General features: G+C 45.8%; 1 protein-coding gene across 3 annotated transcripts; it reads right to left on the bottom strand.

The window, feature by feature from the left end:
* Window positions 1-349: 349 nt before the first annotated feature.
* ACOX2 (acyl-CoA oxidase 2) lies at window positions 350-17,852 on the bottom strand. Of its 3 annotated transcripts, none has more exons than XM_082059665.1 (15): window positions 17,713-17,852; window positions 16,745-16,922; window positions 16,115-16,277; window positions 13,703-13,854; window positions 12,982-13,089; window positions 12,111-12,230; window positions 11,586-11,701; window positions 11,010-11,182; window positions 9,774-9,936; window positions 8,708-8,898; window positions 7,421-7,582; window positions 6,337-6,442; window positions 3,848-4,065; window positions 1,993-2,125; window positions 350-1,109 (listed from the first exon to the last, which is right to left on the bottom strand). In XM_082059665.1, exons 2-15 carry the CDS (start codon window positions 16,902-16,904, stop codon window positions 1,047-1,049), a joined length of 2,028 nt encoding a protein of 675 aa, XP_081915791.1. In that variant the 5' UTR covers window positions 16,905-16,922; window positions 17,713-17,852; the 3' UTR covers window positions 350-1,046. The 3 variants fall into 3 exon arrangements, with proteins under 3 accessions (XP_081915791.1, XP_081915793.1, XP_081915792.1); XM_082059667.1 differs by having other exon boundaries at window positions 16,745-16,917; window positions 17,713-17,815; XM_082059666.1 differs by having other exon boundaries at window positions 17,595-17,718.
* Between the last annotated feature and the right edge of the window lie 3,900 nt (window positions 17,853-21,752).

The following is a 21,752-nucleotide window of genomic DNA, read 5'->3' as shown; positions in this document are numbered from 1 at the left end:
TCTGGATTTCTGTTGTGGCTGCTGGTTCTTGAAGGCGGGAGCATTCCATCCCATCTCTCACTCGGGCCTGTCTCGGGGTGTATTTGTCATATTTTTGTCTCCCCCTTTTCATACATAGTAGGAGTTTTGACTTCTGTAATAAGAGGTGGTAAGAGCTTTATTTTCCTACAAGGGGGGGAAGAACAGCTGACCTGGTGAAGCTCAGGAGAAGTGGTTGTTTCCCTCCTGCAACACGTGGTAAGAAATATCTGTGTTAACTGGCATTGAATTATAATCACAAGATGTTCTTTGCAGCACTTCATTTACTAGCAAATTAATGGCTGGCCTGGATCAGCCTGCCCTTTCCATAATTATGAAGTATAATAATTAGAGAAGCAGTATTCCAAATAATGCGCTTTATTGGAGCCCAAGATTTATAGAAAGACATTACGAGCAGCTCTATTAATGGGAAAGTAAATTCTGCAGCCTGGAGTTGGCATCAGCTTTGTCTGAATCTTCATTAGCCAGGAACAGTCCACTGCTAAGCAAGTTAAAAGTGATTTTAATTGCCCAAACAGATGTACTTTCTCATATACTTCTTGATCAAGTTGTTCTAGGAAACCAGGGACCGTAATTTGACCTTCCTTGGGTTTTTGAATAAAGTGGGGTTTTTTGGTGTTTGGTTTGTTTTGAAGGCACTGCACAGTTATAACACTGAGGAGCAGCTCATAATGTGTTGTTTGTGGTTTTTTCCTTAATCATCGTGTAGTAGATTTAGAAAAAGAGTAAGAAAGCCAAATGGCATCATTTTGATGCTATCAGGACACTTCAGGTTGCAAAACAGCAAAGCCAAGGCTATTTCTGACCAGATTGCTTTACAGCAGCGGTTACGACTCAGCATTGCTTGGCTTCTGTTTAATTAGATGCAAACGGCTGGCTGAGAATCTTGTTCCGTACTTCTGGCAACTGATTATTAATTCTGATTAGTCATTACTGATGCTTCATGAAGGTGCTGCCGCACAAAGAGCAGGAGGAGATGTGTGGCGTTCACTTGGATCCCGTGGTCTTCATAATTTTGATAGCGTGTTGTGAAGAAGTGGCTTCAAATACCTCTCATAGGCTGGGTTCGTCTGTTCAGAAAGAGAATGTGGAAGGGAATTGGTGGTAATTAAGAAGGAAAGGATGTAATTTTTTCTTAAGAATGATCTCTGAAATGCAGAAAGCCAGACTGTTTAACAACCCAACCGGCCAGCTGCTTCAGTTCTGCAGGATCGCTTTCCCTGTAGTATGTGCTGTCCTCCATAACCAGTACATGATACTCATCCCAAATGGAATGGCATACTATTTAATTTCAAAAAATATGCTTGAACTTGAATGTTTGCTGAAGGCAAATTTTGTGTTCAGCTGTAGAATTTCAAAGGGTTGCTGATTACCACAGTAAAAATCTCACTTAAGGCAAAATGAGTTTTCAAACAGAGCAATAGCTATTTGCATCGTGCAGAATTTTATATTACTCCACAATATGGATGAATTAAGAAGTGAAAGTAAAGTGCTAAAGACCATGAAGGATGAAATTGCCTTGTTTAACGTTTACGCTCTTTCTGGTTGAACATATTATTTAAAAAATTAAGTATTGCACTAGTGGAAGTACCAGTGAATGGGAAATACCCTGCAATTAGTGGCTCTTGCAGCCATCTAGTGTTGTTCCATAACATGTGAACTATGTAAACAGACCTTTGTTTTAGCTTATTTTGTACAATGTTACCTCAGTGAACTAAGTTCGAGAACCAAAACCACATTGGTGGCACATGACAGTCCAGCTCCTGGGTACAAGCTCTGGAGACATTAATTCATCGTTAGGTTAAATGTCTGAGCTAAGACTATAGGTGGCATAACTGGTGTATTACAGGTCATTGTTGAGAGTGAGATACTAAGAATTAAAGGCTCTTTTATCTGTATTGCTTTTGTTAAAATGAAAGCAAACCATTTATTCTCTGGCTAAGGCGCCCGTACCTGCGTGTTGGTCGGTGACTTCTGAGCCCACTCGTAAAGCCGCTGGTAAACCTGCCCGTCGTAACTGCCCAGCGCGGAGTTCAAGCTCTTATCTGTGAAGTCAAACGCATCCACGAGCGGAACAGCATCCTTCCTGAGGAGCAGAGGGATGGCGTCCGTGTTACTGACACAGATTTGCTTTGTGAGGGGGGAAAATAAGTCAAACCTGACAGCAGTCGTCCGGGTTCCTCAGCACAAAACTCTTGTGCCGGTTTTCCCCTTGCCTGCACTGTGGGGAAAATCCTGTTTGTTTTGACTCCTCAGAGGCGCGTTCTACTAATGGCCTGGGTTATCTGTACTGTTGAACAGGTATTTGCAGGGTCTCGTAATCACCTGGGGTCTGTCCCTAATTCCCTAATTTAGGAGTCAGTCTCATGTCAGATATTTTCTCAGCAGACTCTGCCAATTCTTCCTTTCGGTTTTTGTCATTTGTCGTTGCTTTCTTTTTCTTATGCTGCACCTGTTTGTCTTGCAAAATGGAATAAGGTTGCTACTAGACAGATGTGGAGTGCTTTGCTTTTCTCCAACCTTCATCTGCTCTTAAGCATTTCTGTTCCCTCATCTTGGGGTGTCCAGGCCTTCTACTCTCTCTGTCTGGAAGAACAAAGTGACCCTGAACCGCACCAAGGGCCCATCCAGCCCAGGGGCCAATCTGACAGCAGTCAGCAGACAGGGCGTAAGGACAGGTATGGAACTACAGCATCTTCCCCTTGGCAGGAGATGGTTTCTTTCTCTTGTCCTCCCGTCGTCCTGGGTGTATAAGTGGTGCTGGCTGTACCTACACCTGATGTACAGGGATGCAAAGCGGTTTGCTCAGATGTTGGCATTTGCGTCCACCAGTTCCTTTTGGGGAAGGGCTGTCTGGGCGTTTGGGAAAGGCTGGGGTTTTGCTACAGACTGCAAAGTGTTTGTATCCTTTCTTCTAATTGTAAATAACTGACTCTAATTGCCCAGATAAATACCCGCCTTGTTCTTGAACCCTGTTAACAAGGCATGGAGTAACGCAGAGAAGTTGCAATATATTCCAGAGACGATGTGTTAGGGTATTGAAAAGGTTGTGTTAAGGTTATTGCTTAACTTGAATTCTGCAATCAGTTCTGAAAATGCTGTTTGGCTCAGTCCTGTTCTGCTCTTGGATATGGTGCATTTTTGTTTCTCTCCACATGGCTTAAGTAGACTTTTACATATGGTAGAACTCACTTCTCTGCACCGTCAGTCAATCTGTTCTTAAACAGCACTGGGTAGTGAAAGATGAACCCTTTGTCAAACAGCCTTTGTGAGTATCGGGGTAAATAAAACCTAAGCATGTCTCAGAATTCACATAGTTAGTAATCAATGGTATCAAGCAGATGCCTCTGAACTAGCTGTGGGCAGGATTGTTTGGGTACCAGTTGCAACTCAGCCATGGCAACAGAGTAGGCTGGGTTAGCTGCGGCTTAAGCAGATTTTGGAGTGTGTGATCGGTTGCTGTGGCTGCGTCCTGCCAGTGCTGCTCTGCCTGCGTGTTCTGCTTTTGCTCTACTGCAAATGGCAGAAAGTGTTCAGGATTTCTTGATTTATCATTTCAGATTTCACGTTACAGCACTTTAATTTGGAGATTGCAGAGGAGCTGGACACTTAGGTCTGTTTTGCTGTGCAAACGAGCTCCATGTAGATGTTTCAATCAATTCCTAGCACTGCCAGGCAATGAAAGTAAAAACTGAACGAGGTGAATTGACTTTGGAGATGTTGCCATAGGTACAGCAGCACCATTTCATATCTATCACAGGGACAAACTGAATAGCTATGTATTTCCTCTCGTACTAGAGCAGCTCACCGAATGACAGCCAGGAGGTCCAGGTATGACGCTGTGACCATGTCCATTTGAGCTCCAGATATGTATCCATCATGCAAGAAGACTCCTGCGTTTGAGAAGATCCCATGCAATGCAAAGAGGTCACAAAGATGTTTCATAATCTTCTGGATGCCAGCCTCCGTCTCGAGTTTTTCCACAGTTTCTGCAAAGTTCTTCACTGTGATGTAGTGGCAGTGAGCCTGGAAAACAAACGCAATCAACAGTGAATGCACCTCAAAACACTTTTAGTAGGTCAGGGGACTCAAATGTTCTTGCAAAGAATATAAAACCTTTTCATTTCCCTGGAACTTTTCCAGTCTGTATTCTTTGTTTGCTGGTTGACCAGGCCTTTGCATTCATGTCTTCCAGCAACAGTAGAGGAGAGAATTGGGGGTGTAAACAGTCAACACTGTGGTATTTGTAAACTCTAGAAAACCACTTCAGAAATCATGGTAGTGCTTATTCTGAATATTTCTGATGAATACCCCAAAGACTGTGTGTGATGGAAACACATTGGAATGTGCTTGTATTGACCCCAACAGGAGAAAACTCTTTGTTGAAGACATTGGGCTCATGGTACATTTGGCTCAGTGTCTGTAAGGCTTCAGCTCTGAAAAACGTTTGTTGTCACAGAAGAACAACCAAACTTACCTCTCGCTTTTGTGGTTTTAAGTAAACACCAGTAGAACGTCTAACTGCTAAGTTATGGAAATATTAGCTAAGGTCCAGAGCATGTGAAGCCGGGTGACTCCACCTGTTTGTGGGGTGACTCCTGTTACGCTGACACCACTGCGGGTGGTTGGGGATGGTGGTACCTGTGTGGGTTCACTCCCCACTGCACCATTCTCCTCCCAGCTGGGGGTGGAAGCACCACACACCTGAAATTCAGCTCTTCATGCCAACAAGGTCAAGCAGTGAGGAGGCCAGCACGGATGGCAGAACCTGCCAGAGGACCTGGGTGTCTTCTCCAGCAATTACCCTGCGTGGAGTCTGCAGCAAAGCCGTACCCAGTGTCTGAGCCACTCGGCCGAGACCTGGCGGGTCTCAGCTCACGTCGCTGCCGTGTCAGCTGTGTGGGTGAGACTCCCGGGGAGGTGTGGAGTGAAAAGTAAATACAGAAGTGCCTCAAGAAGGTAGCAGGCTATCAAGGTTTTAAAGTTATGGTGGAAACCCAGGGGGTTTGGGTGACTCTTCCTCTCCCTGAAGTATCGAAGAAACTTTGGGTGCCCAGAGCCCATTTCCTGAAGAGTTTAGCAGCACAGTTGCCACTGACACCACCACAGCCACTCTGCATGTGTTAGGCTCTTCGGAAACAGTTAATTTCTGACTAGTCCCATGTCTAGGTTCTCTTCCTTACCCATTGGAGAGAGCTGGATTGCAGCTTCTCCTCTGACATGTGGCTTCCCCCAACTCTTTAGTCCACAAACCTTGGCCGCCCATTTGAGGGGGTGCAGGAGGGAATGGCTTGTGTGTGGGGAGCATTGGTCAAAGCCTTTTCCGGGGTAATCTCTGAATAGGAATATTTTGCTTCGGTTTCATTCCACTAAAACTATATTTGCACTTAAACAATTATTGCTAAAGTAATTTTTAAAAACATCATTTTGTTTATAGAGGCTGTCCTATCTCTTTTGAGGCAGTTACATGGTTTTCCCGCTCTTTTTCAAGCTTACAGCATTGAATACTTGCTGCTTCTACTGAGTCTGTGTGATTGAAAATGGGGGGTGACGCACGGCAGGCACGATCACAAAAATGCTGCTGTGAGGTCCAGTCTTTGCTCCCTTTGCCCCTTGTTTTGAAGGATTGTGACCGTGTTTACCAGTATGAGTGCATCAGCACTTCTGATGGTTTTGAAAGGATCTCGGCTGTTGCTGAGGAAGAGTTTGACTCATTGAGGACTTCATCTAATTGAGGTGAGATCACCGAGATGGTGTCACCACAGTTTGGTATGTCTGGGGCTCCTTGCTAAGTCCTTTTCAGTTTGGGTTGGCTCTGGCCAAACTGTAGATTACAGCAAGATGTTTCCCATTAAAAACTGAATGAAGTTAAAATAAGCCATGGTTCTGTTTCAAAGTCTTCCTTTCCTCAGTTTAGGAAGGAAGGAAGCCCTTCACCATAATTATAGAGCAATAACACTTAATTGTATATTAAAAATAGAATTTTGTTCTTTGGAGACGCTGAAGTATCAGTGGTTGTGGTTTTCATTTAAATTTAGGGCTTTTGTCTCCTCTTGCTATTTTTTTTGCTTAGTTCTGTACTAACCCCTGTTTTGGGGAGCAAACGCTGCTGTGCTGATCCTACTTCAGTTGCCTAATCCGTATGAACTAGGAGCTGGTTTTTGTGCCTGTTATTTGGCTTTTCTGATTTGAACAGAAAACAACAAACAGCGCTGAGATTTGAAGCTAATCCTGCCATTTCTACCGCATATAGTATCACGAAGACAAACGGCAAAGCAGCAGGTAAGTTCTGCTCACCTTCGCAGCCTGTGCCAGCTGCACCGTGCACTGGTTCCACGCCTCGTGCTTTTTGACTCCTGACTGGATCAAGTCCTGTAGTTTAGCTGCTGTGCTGCTTACGAGTCTGGAAAATTGGAAAAGCATATTGTGTATGAATATAGCAGCCCACATGCACTCATTTCGTACTCAGACTCGTGTGTGATCGTATGGCAAAATGGCATTTCTGACATACGAAGTTGTCTATACTCAGTATGAGCGAATTTAGATTATGCAAAATCTAATTACAAATTGGGAGCAGCACCCAGAGCACCCCGGTTCTGAAGGATTTCTGCATTCTCAGCTTCCAGGGTAGTTTACCAAGGGGTCTGCTGAGTTCTTCTTGGGTTGTGTATGTGTAAGGAGAGTTTGCAAAACAAAATAAAGCAGTGATAATTTTAGACCGATGTTACATTATGTATCTGCTTTTCTACACAGGGATCCAAATCCTGCTCCCATTGACACCAAAGCTTTCAGAAGAATTGCAGTTTTTACACTGATTTGTGCCACAGCACAGTTGTCTGTTTACCTGCGTTTCAGAGGTGACACCTATGTGACCCATAAATGTGCACATAACACTAATGAGACCACTCATGGTACCATTTTTATTTGTGTTGAGTAGGTGAAAGGCTATGGACAGAATGCGAGGCTCTGTGTTTGCTGTGGTGCTAATTGAAAACAAACATCGGTTTCTCAGGTATGTGAAATCTTAACTTTCTGTATAGAATTGCACAGAGTCCAGTGGCCTAAAGCTCTTGTTGGATGGCAACTTGGTGATGTGCTCTGGGGTTTATTTAAATGGTGCCATCAGCTCTATGGAATATGGTTGTTAGGTAGCACGTGGCTTCAAAACTTCTGATGTTCTGAATGTCAAAGCATCATATTGAACATTTGACGTGGCTGTTAATCATGTGTGAGTCTTCCTTTTCTCTTTTGGGAGCAGATGGTGTCAATTCTTGTGTAACTTATGTTATTTTACCTCCCTTTGAAGCAAGGAAGAAGCTGAGCTCTTAACACATTTCTGATGTCAAAGACAGAAAGCCCGTCTCCCGTCCTCCGTACTGACCTGACTGCTGCGTGTTGATAGGCCTCGCTGTAAATATCTGGACGGAGAAAATCCAGCTTGTTCTTGGCTGGACAGTTCCCGGCTTTCTCAGCAGACAGATAGATGACGGACGGCGGGACGGGCTGCCCAGCGCTGGCTGCTGAGAAGCATTTGATCAAGAACCTGGGAAGAGGGAAACAGGGCAGGGTAAGGCTGTGATCCCCGTGCAGCGAAGAGTGAGGTGGGCTCAGGTGAGGAGCAGCCATGTGTGACCCATCCCATCAGTGCTACAGGATGCACTCCAACAAGTAACAACCTTTTGTTTTGCATATTATTCACCTGATCTGTGATGGGTTTCAGGTAGCCTGTCTACCCTATTTAATGCTACAGCAATCTGTAGTGATGGACTTTTGGGAAGAAACTTGCTGTGGCTGTTAGCCCTTGGCAACATGGTAGTTAGATACATCATCAACTTGCCAGCCTGAGTCTTAACATTCTGGGTGTCTTAGAGGGTAAGACCAAACCACCGTTGACACCCCTGACACACAGTCCTGTTATGTTAACAAACATGAGACCCTTTCTTGGAGCTAAACATGTGTCTAAGGAGCATTCCTTACTCCCTTATTTCTTTGGCACCTTTGCTATGACCTGGACTGACCAGTTCTGGAAGTAAAAGGCTACAGCACTTCTCTTGACCTTATGTTTATCTTGCAAGAGGAATCTGACTGAGTGCGGGAGTGTCTGCACGCGAGCACAGAGCTACACGGCAGCACCTCTGTCCCTGGGAAGTGTACTGGTGTTCTCCTTCTAGGAAAAACACATTATTAAAAGTTCAAGCAGCTGTGGTTTCTTTCTTTGTATTTCTCCTGCTCTGGATAATCATCAGTCTGCGTGTTCAGAGCAAAGCGGTGTTCTTGGAGCATGACTCATCCCCTTTCAGTATCCAACAACTTTGCCTTCTCTGAATCAACCTCACTTTACCAATATCACGCTATATTGGTTGCTTAAGAAGTAAACTGCAAAGCTTGCATAGCAATGCTTTTGCTGTGCTACTAGACAAAGAAGAAAGGGAGGTTATGCAGAACAGCACCTGCATATGTCCCCAAACCAAAACCAGAAGAGATAATCTGATTCCCACACACCTCCATGCCTGTTAGACAGAAGACATGAATAGTTTATGTCCTAAGCTGTATTTTTAGAAGGTACTGTGAGAAAGGAGCAGCTGGTTTTACTGGTTTTGGAGAAGAAGTGGTAGAAGTTGAATAAATGAAGGGGCAGGCTTTTAGATGAACAGATTTGAATTGTTACCTGGCAGTTTGCAGGAGCAAAATGGTGTTTTCCCCTTCATAAATACAAGAGGCGAGTATTTTAGTGTACAGGGAAGGGAGTCCACTCAGCAAGGAGTAACCGTGTCCCCCACACGCCCGGAGGCAAATCTCCACTGCAGAAGTGCAGTACTGGGTCGCCAGGGCTTTGAAGCCCGAAGAAAATGCATGGAGCTGTTTCAAACAAACAAAAAGGCAGAGCGTTAATAGTGAAAATGTTCTCAAGCAATCCTCAGGATAAGTGTCCTTTTTGAATTTTGTGCGATTTCTGGGCATGAAATCCCCGTCGGACCCTCCTTTGTGTGCTGCACACCCTCGTGCTGGACACGCTGCGGTCAGTTTGTGCATTTTGGGGCTTTTCTCAACCAACAGTGGCTTTGGCTGCCCTTGTTCAGAGTGTGTTTTTATTTCAGTCTTCCAGTTACAAAATCTGACATTCTATCTAAAAAGTCATGATTTTGGTTTTGGCTCAGAAGTAAACATTTGCGTGCGCTTTTGGACAGGAAGTTGTGAAATAATGCTTTGTACCACCAGCTGCTTGGAACAAGGTTTTTATCAAACAGATGTGCTTTTCAAGGACTTTTCACTCGGCAATAGCTCCCAAAACGAAAAATTTGGGGTGGTAAAGCAAATGCTGTTGCTGACTGGCTGTGCACTTAGGACACACCATTTGATCTCTGAGTGCTTCCTCTTTCTCCAGTTCTCTGGTGCTGAGAGGAATGCTTGTCCTTTTTGCTAAAATACTTTGATATTTAGAGCTGAGAAGTGCTGTATGTGATAGGGCAAGAGGAAATGGCCTCAAGTTGTGCCAGAGGAAGTTTAGATTGGATATTAGGAAAAAAATCTTTATGGAAAGGGTTGTCGGGCATTGGAACAGGCTGCCCGGGGCAGCGGTGGAGTCACCATCCCTGGAGGGGTTTAAAAGACATTTAGATGAGGTTCCTAGGGACATGGGTTAGTGCTGCAGTTGGGTTCTGGTTGGACTTGATGATCCTGAGGGTCTCTTTCAACTGAAATGATTCTATGATTCTAATCCTGCTGCAGCTCACCTCCGGCAGATTGTCGAAATTCTTCTTCTGGACCTCTCTGTACCCCCTGTTGAGCAGCTCCTGCAGGTACTTGTTGATGAAATGAAAGGCATAGGCTGCTGCCAGCTGGGGCAGCAATTTCTCTTGCTGAGTCTGGTAGTCAAGGATTTTTGCTTCTTGCTCCCTGTTGGAAGACAGCTGATGAAGTAGGGGAAGTGCAGACACAGGCACAGCTACTATTGGTTTACCTATTGAATAATGGGAAACGGTGTTTTTTGTTACCAAGAAGCAGTGTGTGAACAGGACTGCGCTGATGCCATGGCAGCAAATCTGCCCAGCTTGCTGAGCAGTTCGAGAAACGAGCCCAACTAGGAAAAAGGTGATTTTTCTGTGGTGTTGGTGGACCAGAAAAGGCTCCTTGTGATCGGTCGGCACTGAGAGGGAGCTGGGACGGTGGGACAGGATGAAACCTTCAAGGACAGCAAGTTGTTGGGTGATATAGGGGAGCGGTGGCTCTGCACCCTGAGAAGCTTCTGCTTTTCAAACTGGATCTTTGTGGCCCTGGGCATAGACAGATTTCTCTGAAAATATTAGAGTCGAAATTATTTTAAGCTTTCTGAGCTTTTCTTGGATGTTCTTTACCACTTTTGCTGTGGTTAGTACACTTAGGGCTTCAAATGATGGAACTGGTTATTACAATCGTTCAGCCTGCTGTGCTCTTGTGTTTGGTTTGCGTTTGAACCAAACTATGTTCTCATTAGGATCTTCTTCTGAAAGGAGATTCAAGTGGAAAATTTTGAAATCCATTCAAATGAAAGTATCTATTTTAAAATTACAGGGATTCTTACCGGACTAATAAAATTCAGTGTTGTAAAGTGTGGATGTTGGAAGGTATTTAAATGTTGCATTCAGTGATAGGATGCTATGGAATAAGAATGTATGCTTTGTCTGGGATCTGCTGAGTTATGAGATTATATGGGAAGGCCAGTTATAAGAAAAATAAGTTGCGTGTGTGAACCCCACTGAGCTATTCGAACTATGAAACTTATCTCAGAAAGAACTGTAAACATTCTCTTGTACTTTGACTGAAGCTCGTTAATGTAAATAATGAGGAAGCCTGTTTGTAATGCCCTATCTGGGCCAGGAAACAAGCCAGTGATATGCTGAAAGATAAGACGAGAAGTAGAAATACAGGCTGATGTGTGGGCAGGTGGTGGATGGTCCCCTTCCCAAGGCTGCGGGCTTGCGTGGCATTACCCGGGCTTTAACTTGGACTGCCGGCGAACCGCAGAGTATCGGATGGCAATGGTGCAGGCTTTCATTAGAGGCAGTATAGCTTCGTCTGAAATGAGGGAAATGCGCACTGTAGTCATTGTGAAATAATTGATCTTCGGCGACCCCCGTTTTATATAGGTGCCATCCGGCTGAACCTAGAGCAGAGAGAGGACGTTAGATGCTGCCTTCTTCAATAATTCAATACTAGGATGGTTGTGTAATCTCTATGCGTAGAATAAAATGGACATCAAAACCCTTAGCTGAATGCAAACCTAAATATTTTTGTGAGTGATGGGTGAAACATGCCCATTTGAAGAGACAAACTCTTACTGCTTCTGACTCAGGATCTGCCTGCCCCGTGATCCCCAACCTCTGAATGTGGAATTCCTGACATCGAGTTTCATTTAGGATTCAGGTAACTTCTGCCCCGATAAAACTAGTGAGGCTTGCGGACACCTCAGAAGTAGATTTTTGTCCTAAATTCAGGCAGATCCCTGTTGTCTCTGGCTGTGTAATGACAATATGATGGGTGTGCTGGTGATGTGAGTCTGTACGTACCTCACAAAACTTGTTCAGCATGTTCTCCCTGGGGACACGCACATTCTGCAGCATGAGATAACCATTGTCAGTGTGCTCAAAATTCATTTTGGGACCGATGTCTCCTGCGGTTATGCCTGCAGTGGGAGAAAACATGGCCTGCTTACTTCCACTTGAACTTTTTTCTCCCCATTTTGCAGCAGGCTGGGTGATCTTGCCTTGAGGGATGAAATTTGAATGCCTCGTGGTTTTTCTGTGATCCACCTGTTAGTGATGTTGGTTGAGGTCAGAACTGAGGTGTTAATGTAGAGGTGGCCAGAACAGCCCGGGTTTCTGGTTAAGAAGAGGGCTTAGAGTGCAATAAATCTTAATTTAGATGAAGATGTTTGGGTTAATGATAGATATGCCTTGAGTATCTGCCTTGGTTTGGTTTTGGCAATTATAACTCTCTGTGCTCACTCCCCCTGGGCTCAGTGCTCTAAAATCATTTAAAACCAAACTAGTCAGAGCACCTGCACGAGTGCTGCAATGCCTGGAGCCGTTTACCTGGGCAGAGGGAATGGTCCTGAAGGCTGCGTATCTGCAGGATGAAGGGATGCACGCCGTAGCACTGCCCGTGGACGTACAGCTGAGCAAAGACCACGGTGTGGGTCGCTGACCTTCCCACTGCAAGAGGAAAAACAGCCCCATTCCCTTAAGACAAGGTACAGCACAAACAATTCCACAATTAACAGTGGTCAGTGCTAATTGTGTGTTAGGTCTCGGTAACATATAGGTTGGTGTAGGTGCGACCCACGGCTGCTGGAAGCTGGAGGTAGCCTAAATCTGCATTCTGAGCCCACTCTTGGGTCTCAGAAATTGCATCACCCTTCTGCCTCTGTCAGTGCAGCTTGGATGGACAGTTTGCATCAGCAGATAAGAAAAAATAACAGTAGTTAAAGTTCAAGCAGTGCTGAGAGAGTGGGAAGTGCTGTGGCTGTTGGAGGAACTCCAGCTATTTTCTGTGAAATACCTTCCTGAAGGGAGCCATGAATTTCCCACTTGCATTCTTTATGCCAAGACTGGCTGATGACTTGACTCCTTTATGCTGATCCTTGATGCTGATAATCTCCGTGTAGTTTTTGGTTGTCTGAGTATTATTTACAAAGAAGAGAAGATTAATTCCTGCAGAGGCGAAGTTCTCCAGCCCTGTGACCCAAGGGCTTTTGATAGATGGTGGTTGGCTCCCTTCTGGCCTTTGAACTTGTACAAAACCCTTTGGTCTCTTAATTGTCTCTCACTTGTCTCTCAATATGTGCATCTCTTACTGAAGTTCTCTGCTAGTACCTGGGCCCTCAAACACAGAGCTTGAGTGGGGCAGAGCGAGTACCTGAAGGAAGCAAATGAGGAAAACCAAGATACCGTGTGTGGTACTTACTGTCTCCAGGCCACCACTTCATGGCAGAGATCTTTGGTGTGTTCAGTATGAACTCCTGTGTAGTGATATCAAAGACTGCTGTTGTTTCCAAACCCTGAAGATAAGTACCTTTGAAAAAATAAAATAAAAAATCTCCTGGTGTATCACAAGGGTGATTAGGGAGGGTGGAGAATCGCTGGAGGCTGGTGTGGGTACTACCAGGCTTTTGTGGTTTACCCTTGTGACGAGAACTGTGGGACAATTATCCCAGTGACCCCACACCATCTTCTGCAAAGGTCTCTCAAGCCACATGGTATTTGGGCAAGCTGTCTGCTTCATGGTGACTACCATTGACTCGGGCAAGCTGCCTGCTTCGTGGTGACTACCATTGACTCGGGCAAGCTACCTGCTTCATGGTGACCACTGTCAACTTGGGCAAGCTGCCTGCTTCATGGTGACAGCTGTAAACTCGGGTAAGCTGCCCAGCTGATCCCCTCCGCCAATGGTCACTGCCTGCTCTCTAACCATGAGCTTTGGCCTTGCTCATTCTGTTTTGTTCTACGTGAGCAAAACCAAGGCCAGTGCATCTCCAGCTTGCAGGGAAACACTGAGGACATCAACCTCTAACGCACAAGTGGCCACCTCTGCCCCCATGAAGCACAGACAGCTTGAACTCAAATTCCTTCGAGAATCCCAAAGCCCCTCGTCCTACAGAAACGCTGTGTTTTCTTTGCAGCCTTACCATGCCCCAGTTCAGTCTGGGCGTAGCTCCCGATGAGCCGATACTGGGTGGCGGGAGGAATCCATTTGGCGATCTGTTTGTCGGAGCCCAGCACCGAAATGCATCTCATGAAGACACGGTGAAGGAGAAATGCGACGTCTCCTGACAGCGCCCTGTGAGAAGGCACGAGGGGTATTTTTGTGTGGATTAAGTTCCAGAGGTGTGAAGAATGAGGCAGTGACACTGCGGTGGCCACCAGAGAGAACCACCTGTTGCCTTTTGATTTGTTGTCATACCTTATCCAACGCAGTATTGCAGGAAAAGTGCTCTTCCAAGCTGCTTTTGTTCCCTCTTTCATAACACAGCTTGCTGAAGCTCATTATTTCACTTGCTCTTGGAGGAATTATCTGTTCTGAGTAGCAGATGCTGAGCTCCTAAAAACACAGCCCAGCTCCAAAGCTCCTGTGGCTATGATAGCTTGAGAGCCTTTTGTATCTATTTTACTTCAGAGGATTTTTTTTTTCCTGATGATTTGATTCACATTTTAAGGCTGAGCTAACAAATCCCACCACCCTACCCTAAAACCCCCAAACCCTGGGAATTCACTGGAGGGCACATTAGACTGAATTAGGTATGTTGGCATCTGAGAGCTGGATTTCCTGAACTTTCCTGTTCTGGGGAAATACCTTGGTACGCTGGGTTTGTTGCTGTGGTGTTTGCTGCCGGTGAACAATACTGAGGTTCATGGGGACTTGGTCTGACTTGAGATGTTTTTTTCTTGTGGAAAAATTAGAATACATCCTTGTAACACCTGATCTATTGTCTCGTCAGGTCCTTCGGCATCACTAGCTGATAGGGCTGCACACATCCTAAAAAGCACTATTCCAGAAGCTGTGTGTGGTGACTTGGGTACAGTAATTTCCATGGTGCAAATCAGAAACTCATTTGTTTTAAGCTTTTGTGTGTGTGTGTGTGAGAGAGAGAGAAACTCTAAGAAAATATGAGGAATATAGTCCCTCTTCCTGGGATTCCTCAGAATATGGTTGAATTGCCTCATAGGTAGAAGTACATGTGCTCTCACGCCTAAAAATAAGTGGCTCCGCAGTTCTCAGTAGCTTGTGTGGCTGCTAGCACATTGCTTTACTGCAGTGCTCTAGTGACTGTCTCATCCTAGACAGACACCTTTTATTCTGAACAAATGGCTGCAACCTTTCTTTTATATTGGCCCTGAGAGAAAATGTCATACTGAAAAACTGGGGGAAAAATACGAACAAAAAAGTTAAAGGGAAATCGCTTTGATGAACAGAAAAAGATGTAATGAACCCTTGGCAGCCTATCCAGAAATAATGTTACTCTAACTGTGATTTTTAAAAGCTGGTTTTTAAATGTATGAGTGATTCAGTGTGTCTGGCAGCAGGAGCACCAGGACTGTCAGGCGGAGCTTGGTGCTCACCTGGTGGTTCCCCAGACAAGAGTTGTCCTACCCGGACAAAAGCTGCATGCAGGGCTGGCCCTTGGCATCAGAGGTCTGGTAAAACCAAGTCCAGCTGGGACAGGTGGTTGAGTTTTGTTAGGTTTTAAAAATCTGAGATTTTTTTTATTTTTTGATGGAAGATTTCTGCCTTTATCAGTCCCATTCACTGTAGGCGGTGAAGAGCTTAGTATAAAAAAATATCATCTTCCGTGTGACAAAATATTGGAAAGTGGCTGAGCATCAGTGGTGATTTGTGAGGTGCAGGCGTTGCCCTTTAGAATGAGTTTTGAACTTGAACCTTCTCACTGGGTATGTAACCCCACCAAATCAACAGTGTGCACTGAACAAGAGCACACCAGTAAATTATTTAGCAAATGGGGAAAGAAGGAGGGGCAAGCAATTAAAATGTGGAGCTCAACACCATGCAAAGTATTACAGAAATCTTCTAAGGAAAGGATTGAGAGGAATATTTTATTCCATTTATCTACAAACTAAGGTCTTGGTGTGTGTGTTTGGTTTTTTTGGTTGGTTGGTTTTTTAATACAATGTAGATTTTCTAGATAAATGAAATGTCATCTTTGTCTGAAAGTCAGTAATGGAACTGAAACAGCAGCACTTCAAATTCTGGTTATGCGTTTTAAAAAGGCTGGGGAGTGGTATGCGAGCGGTAGCACAGGTAAGGAGCTTGCTGCAGTGGATATGTCACACTGAGGATGTGAACTGCTGTCATCTGTCACACCGTACCCATGTGCTGCTCCGTGAGAAGTTTCCTGCTGTGTATCATCATTTTCCCTTTTCCCCTGCATGCTGCTAAAGGAAAAACCCATGGCAGGTTTGCATCAAAACCTTATTTGTCTACTGCTGGCCTCTCCCAGCCTTTGCTAAACCTGCTTCTTTTTGGCATACAAAATTTTAAGAAAAAAAATAGTTGTGCATTTAAACCAATAAATAAAAATCACCTGTAAATGTACTTGAGTTCAGGTCCATTCTCAGTCCATCTCATCTCGTGCATCTTTCTCTGGAGGTGAACAGCTTTTCTGACGGCTGCTTCGTACCTCTCATTCTGGCTCTGGAAATACTGATTTTCTCTGCTAAATATGGGGTCGCTCTCGATAGCTTCGACTGCAAAGCAACACAGCAGAGTTGGTTCTCCTGGGGCTGGAGGGCTGCGGGAGGCACCGAGCCCTGCGTGGAGGAGCAGCCAGGGCTGGGTCCTGGATCCCGATGCTGGGAGTTTTTAGGGTGGCTGCAGGCAGGTTTTACTTTGCTGGTACTGGATCTGGCTGTCAGGTCTAACTCTGAAAAGCGGTGGGTTTGGGAAAAGAGGAGGGGAACTGAGTGGAAATAGTGACACTGCAGAGTAAGGCACTGTCCCCAGTCAGGGTGTCAGAGGTGACTTTGTTCCTCAGTTGTGTTGATTTACACTAACATGGGACCCCATCTCCTCACTCCCGCTTTTTTTAAGAGATGGGCGATAAACAGAACAACCTGGGAGTGCAAAACCCGCTGTGCAAAGGAGCAGCAACAGCAGTGACGTGGGGATGCTCCGTACCAGCCTGCAGCTGGGGACCGCGCCACAGCTCACTCACCCACCGCCCTCCGGACCCGCGTCTGCTCCGCGCCGCCGTCCAGCCAGGCCGTGAGCTTTTCCACGCTGAAGGAGGCCGCTCTCCTCTCGCTGGCCAGGTCAGGGTTTACGTTGCCGAGGACCGAGCCCTGCGAGTACTTGCTGGTGTCCAGCAAAGGCATCCTGGAGGCTGAGCTGCTCTGGGAGGGGATGGGGCTCGTTAGGCGCTTGGCACCCCTTCAGTGGGTATGTAAATAGCCAGATTTCCACGTTAGTTTCTTTTAAAAAACGGCAAAACAACAGGGGTTGCATGAATACTTAGACACTGCCCTGTCCTCATTGTAATGACAATGAAAATGTAGGGCGCTTTCAAGAGATCAAAATGCAGGTTTTCTGATTTGTTTTTTAAAAAACATAAAATCTTAGTCTTTCTCCAGTCTGTCCCCGGTATTTTATGAGAGGTACTGCTGGACTATCCACAGCTATGTGTTAATGTTTAAGGGAGTTTCTGGCCCGTTTCCCCCACGCTGCCCCCAGCTCCCAGCCCTGCAAAGGCAGCTCTGCTTCCTGCGGGGCTCAGCTTACATTAACTCCTAACCTTATCATTCCCGTGTTAGCCGGATTTACTGCAGGATACTACTACTAAAAAAAAAAAAAATAAACACGTGTGGTATGTGGAAAATAAAGCAGATTTTTCCCTTGAAGAGGCTGCTTGCCTTCCTGAATTATTTATAACACCATAAGAAGTTAAAACTCTGCAAATTCTCGCAAAGATGTTTTCATTCTTGCTTCTCAGATCTTAAGCTCAGGGTGTCTTATTGTTCTTGGAGGAAGAAAAGCCTCAAAGCAGCGTGAGTTGGAGTAACACAAACCTGCCCTTGAGCCGCTGGAGCTCCGGGACGGCTCAGCCGCCAGCTCCCTCTTCCGTGAGGCCGCGTAGGAAAAATCCGTGTGTCTGTCTGCGATGTGCCAACGCAAACCCCCACGTACCTTGTCCCACGCGTCCCCTGGGGAGCCGTCTGGCTGCTGCCTGCCTGGGCCAGGCTCCGGCGTCCCCGCTGCAGGGACCTTGTCCTAGGGGCCAAGGGAGCTGGTCCCGGCCCGTGGGTGTTTCTGGGTGTTCATGGCGGTGTGTCGGAGCCGACCTCTGCCGGCAGCGGCCTGAAATCCCACAGCTCCCGCTGCCGAAAGCACCAGAGCCTCCGCGTTTAAAAACAAAATGCCCTTTTTCTGATCTCACTTCAGGCTGTTTGTGCGTCGGAGGCTGCACTTCAGCACTGTCACACAAGTAGCACCCTGCCCCTGTCACAGTGTATTTATCTATCTATCTATCTATCTATCTATCTATCTATCTATCTATCTATCTATCTATCTATCTATTTTAGTTTGCTGAGGATGGAGGAGAGCACCCCTTGGGCTCCCACTGCTCCTTGCCTGTGGATTTGACTTGCTCAAGGTTTTCCCAGCTCGGTTATGGCGCTTCCCTCAGCCCTTCCCGCAGTTTTGGGGAGCAAGCCATGAAAACGGGGAGGTGCCGGGGGATGGATTGTGCTGGGGAAGGGGAGGTTGCCATGGGGTATGTGCTGCCTTCATCTCTGGCAATCCTGAATCCATCTCTGTTGCAGTCTGCCCTGGTGTGTGGTGGGCAGGAGCCGCTACTCACCCGCTGGCTGCATCATTGTGAACCTGACGGCAGAGGAGCCCATCCATGAGTCTGTGCTGCTGCTCCCGACCTGCCTGTCTCTCGCTGGAAACTGCTTTGTCAGGGAAGGAGGTGAAACAGGTGAGATTCATTGTACCTTAGAATTGCTGTAATACCTTAGAGTTGCTTTAATATTGGAAGTTAAACAAAAGATGGGAAATGAGGTGTAGTTTTGTGTAACTACAATGTTAAGCTTGAGCCTGATTGAACCAAGCCCAGTGGCCGTGAAGGGCAGAAATAACCCAGAACACCTGGCTGTGATGCAGGGAGTGTCCTGGTGGATGGTGCATTAGGGAGGTCTCTGGTGGATTAAAGATGCTGTGTGTCTCTGTCATGGAGGCGCGTCTGGTTATCCTGGTCTGTGCCACACAGCATCACATCCTACAATGACTTGTGGTTGCCAGCGCTTGGATGCAGGAACATCTTTCTGAGGTTATCCGTGGGCTTTCTCTACTTGCTCTGATGTTTTCTTCCGCTGGAGTCAGAAGCGCTCAGCCTTGTGCTTCTGGAGCGCTGTTTGAGGTTCAGCTGGTGGGTCTGGGTCTCCCAAAGGAAGGGTGAGGGATGACAGGTTGGAAGAAGCCTGTCCCCAAACCCGTTTGCAACCTCATGTTTGTGCAGGCTTGTATTTGAGCAGGCCTGGGTAGGTCATTGCCAATCTGTGTTAGCGAAGTCTGGCTGAAATGCCACCGGAGCTGCACACCCGGCAGCGTTCTCATCCACCTTGGCTCTGTGTGCTCACGGGCTGTAGTGGGGACCCACAAAATCCACAGGAGCACCTGGTTGTGGTGTGTTGGAACACACCACAATTATGTTGCTGATAATTTTGCATTTTTCCCCATTTCTGTAAGCCTGGATATACCTGGTATCATGTCTGACTTCCAGGTTTCGTAATACGTGCACGTATTGAATACCCTCTTTTTTTCTTATCTGTGCTCTTTGGTTGCTGCTAAAATACTTTAACAATTTTTTAAAATAATGAAGTGAGCACACTAGTGTGATGATTACCTTTCAGCTCAAAACTGAGTTTTTAAACTAAATCCAAGAGCAATGTGTTTCCTTGGCTTTGTGGGTCTTACCCTCCCAGGCAGGCGGGTGGCCATGGCCAGTTAGAAATCAAGCATTTGGGAGTTTCAGCGCACAAAACCTGATTCCACAACTTTTGTGCCCTTAAACTTTCAGCAAATTGAGATGTGGTCTGGGGATAAGCAATGGGTGAATCATGGGGTGTGGATGATGGAAGCAGCTTGTTGATGAGTAAGTTAACACAGCCCTAGCAAATAAGTTGCTGTCAGACTTCACTGGTTTTTATGTTCAATCAGTTTATTTGGCTGTTGTCTGCTTGTATCCTTGAAGCTTTTTCAATTCCTTATGGAAAAGAGCAAAATATACAACCGTTGTTTAGTTTATTTCTTCAGTACTGTCCACATTAAACAGTGTAAGTTAATTAAGTAGAGTTGCATGACATATACTTTTATATAAATGTAAAAACACCAACACACAATATTGACTATATACCACATATGCAACACATACAGTGCAAAAAATTGTCTTCCATCAATACTGTATCTTCTGGGTACACCATATTTATTCAGGAATGTGTTTTAGGGGCATAGGAAGGAATCCATTTAAAAGAAAACAGAATCAAAATACCCCCAAATGTTCCTGGTGCTGCTTACGCTGGTGGTTTTTCGGGTGCCATCTCCACGCTGCTGCACCGTGAAGCACAAGAGCATCGGTGAAGGTTGTACAGGCTGCGGGTCTGAGCCCAGCCAGGGCGGCGGGTGCCAGTTCATAGGGCTGAGAAAAGCTGAAAATGACCCAGACACCCCTTAGCAACCATGGATTGTGTTGGTGCGCAGCCCCTCTTTGTGCTTTTTAGACACCACATCAAAGGGAGATACCTTGATTTTTATTTTTACTCTTTTTTTCCAGATAATAGTTGCATACTCAAGAAGACGGCAGCAAAATATTTTCAACCTTTGCATTGCTGCTCTGAGCTTACCCAGACCTTACCCGGTGGCTCCCACCCAAGGACTTGCATAAATGCCCCCGTCCCAGCCCAGGTGAGCTGGTAACACTGATTTCACTGGTGCATATGGAGCGACAGATTGCCTCTCCTGGAGTGCATTTCCATCTGTGGCAAAATTACAAATTAATTTGCTGATTTTTTGGGGTTTTTTTTTGAGCTCTTTGATCAAGGCTACTTGATCTGTGCCATAACCCCTCACAAAAACCCAGCACAGTAATTCTGGCTTGTTATTTAAACTGATGTTATCTATGGAGTATCATACAGCCATGTACAAGCATCCTCAGCAACACCTTTTATTTTTTCATGAGAAACTATATGAAAAGCTTCCTTTCAGGTCTTATTTGACCCATAGTGACCATACACACTGGATTTCTGAAATAAAGACCTGTTTAGAAGAAGCATGATGAGAAAGGACCATAAAACCACCGCGGAGGCAGCGCCATGAGATGGGGCTCTCAAAGACTGAAACTGAGTGAAGGGATTTCATAGTCCAACCTGTTGTGAAAGCCCTGTACCTGTATCACTGGTCTTGACACCTGACTCGGGTGTTTTACTCAAGCTGCCAGGTTGAGTAACAGTCCTCTGAAATGAAACACCCCACTGAACTGGGAAGACTAGGGGAAGGATTAGTAATTTTTAAATAAATACATGACAAATTCCCAGTTTCCCTTAATTCCTGTATTGATCCGCTGAAGCTGTGGACAGTAGTTATGGTTTAACCAGGTTTTACCTTCCCAGCTGACTCGGGCCATTCAAGAACCCGTGTTCCAAGGCAGCCGGTGAGTTGTGCTGTTTAGGCTTTGTATAACAGGGCTGATGTGAGAAGCAAGAAGCTGAGATCTTCCTGAAGGAGCAATTTTAGCTCTAGATGGGGACCCCTCAGGGCACAGGTGTCCCACTAATGTGTCCATACATGATGCAAATGCACCATCTATCTCAGATTTTCTGTATCAGGAGCAAGAAGATTTTTAGCTTTGCAAGGTGGCAACTGAAATGAGGCAGCTCTGACCTCTGGAAAGGGGATGAGGAGCACTGACAAGTAGTTTTGCATCATCACCTATGTGCCCCATAGCTGCCAGTGCCTTCAGCTGTGTGCAGGGTCACCAGTACAGCAGCCTGACACCAGTATGATGTGACCACGTTGCCACCTCTCAACCACAGGACATTTTTGTGGGTCCCTGTGGTAGCACATGTCCAGCTGCTGGGTGAGGGGCTGAAACTCAGTAGTCCAGGGGCAAGAAGCATTTTGTCCATCTGCTGCATCCACAGGGATCTGCTGCCTCATCACTGCATGCT

Source organism: Streptopelia decaocto (genome assembly GCF_964273445.1).
Source record: "Streptopelia decaocto genome assembly, chromosome: 8".
Lineage (NCBI taxonomy): Eukaryota > Metazoa > Chordata > Aves > Columbiformes > Columbidae > Streptopelia > Streptopelia decaocto.
Note: the sequence above shows the minus strand (reverse complement) of the source record. Positions and strands in the feature narration are given on the sequence as shown.

Excerpts from the sequence above, each read along its gene's own strand:
- ACOX2 (XM_082059665.1), bottom strand. The coding sequence starts at position 16,904 with ATGCCTTTGCTGGACACCAGCAAGTACTCGCAGGGCTCGGTCCTCGGC. Across the intron at positions 13,090-13,702 it reads CCAGACTGAACTGGGGCATG|GTACTTATCTTCAGGGTTTG; the intron begins GTAAGGCTGCAA and ends ATTTTTTCAAAG. Across the intron at positions 4,066-6,336 it reads AGCTGGCACAGGCTGCGAAG|GCTCACTGCCACTACATCAC; the intron begins GTGAGCAGAACT and ends TTTGTTTTCCAG.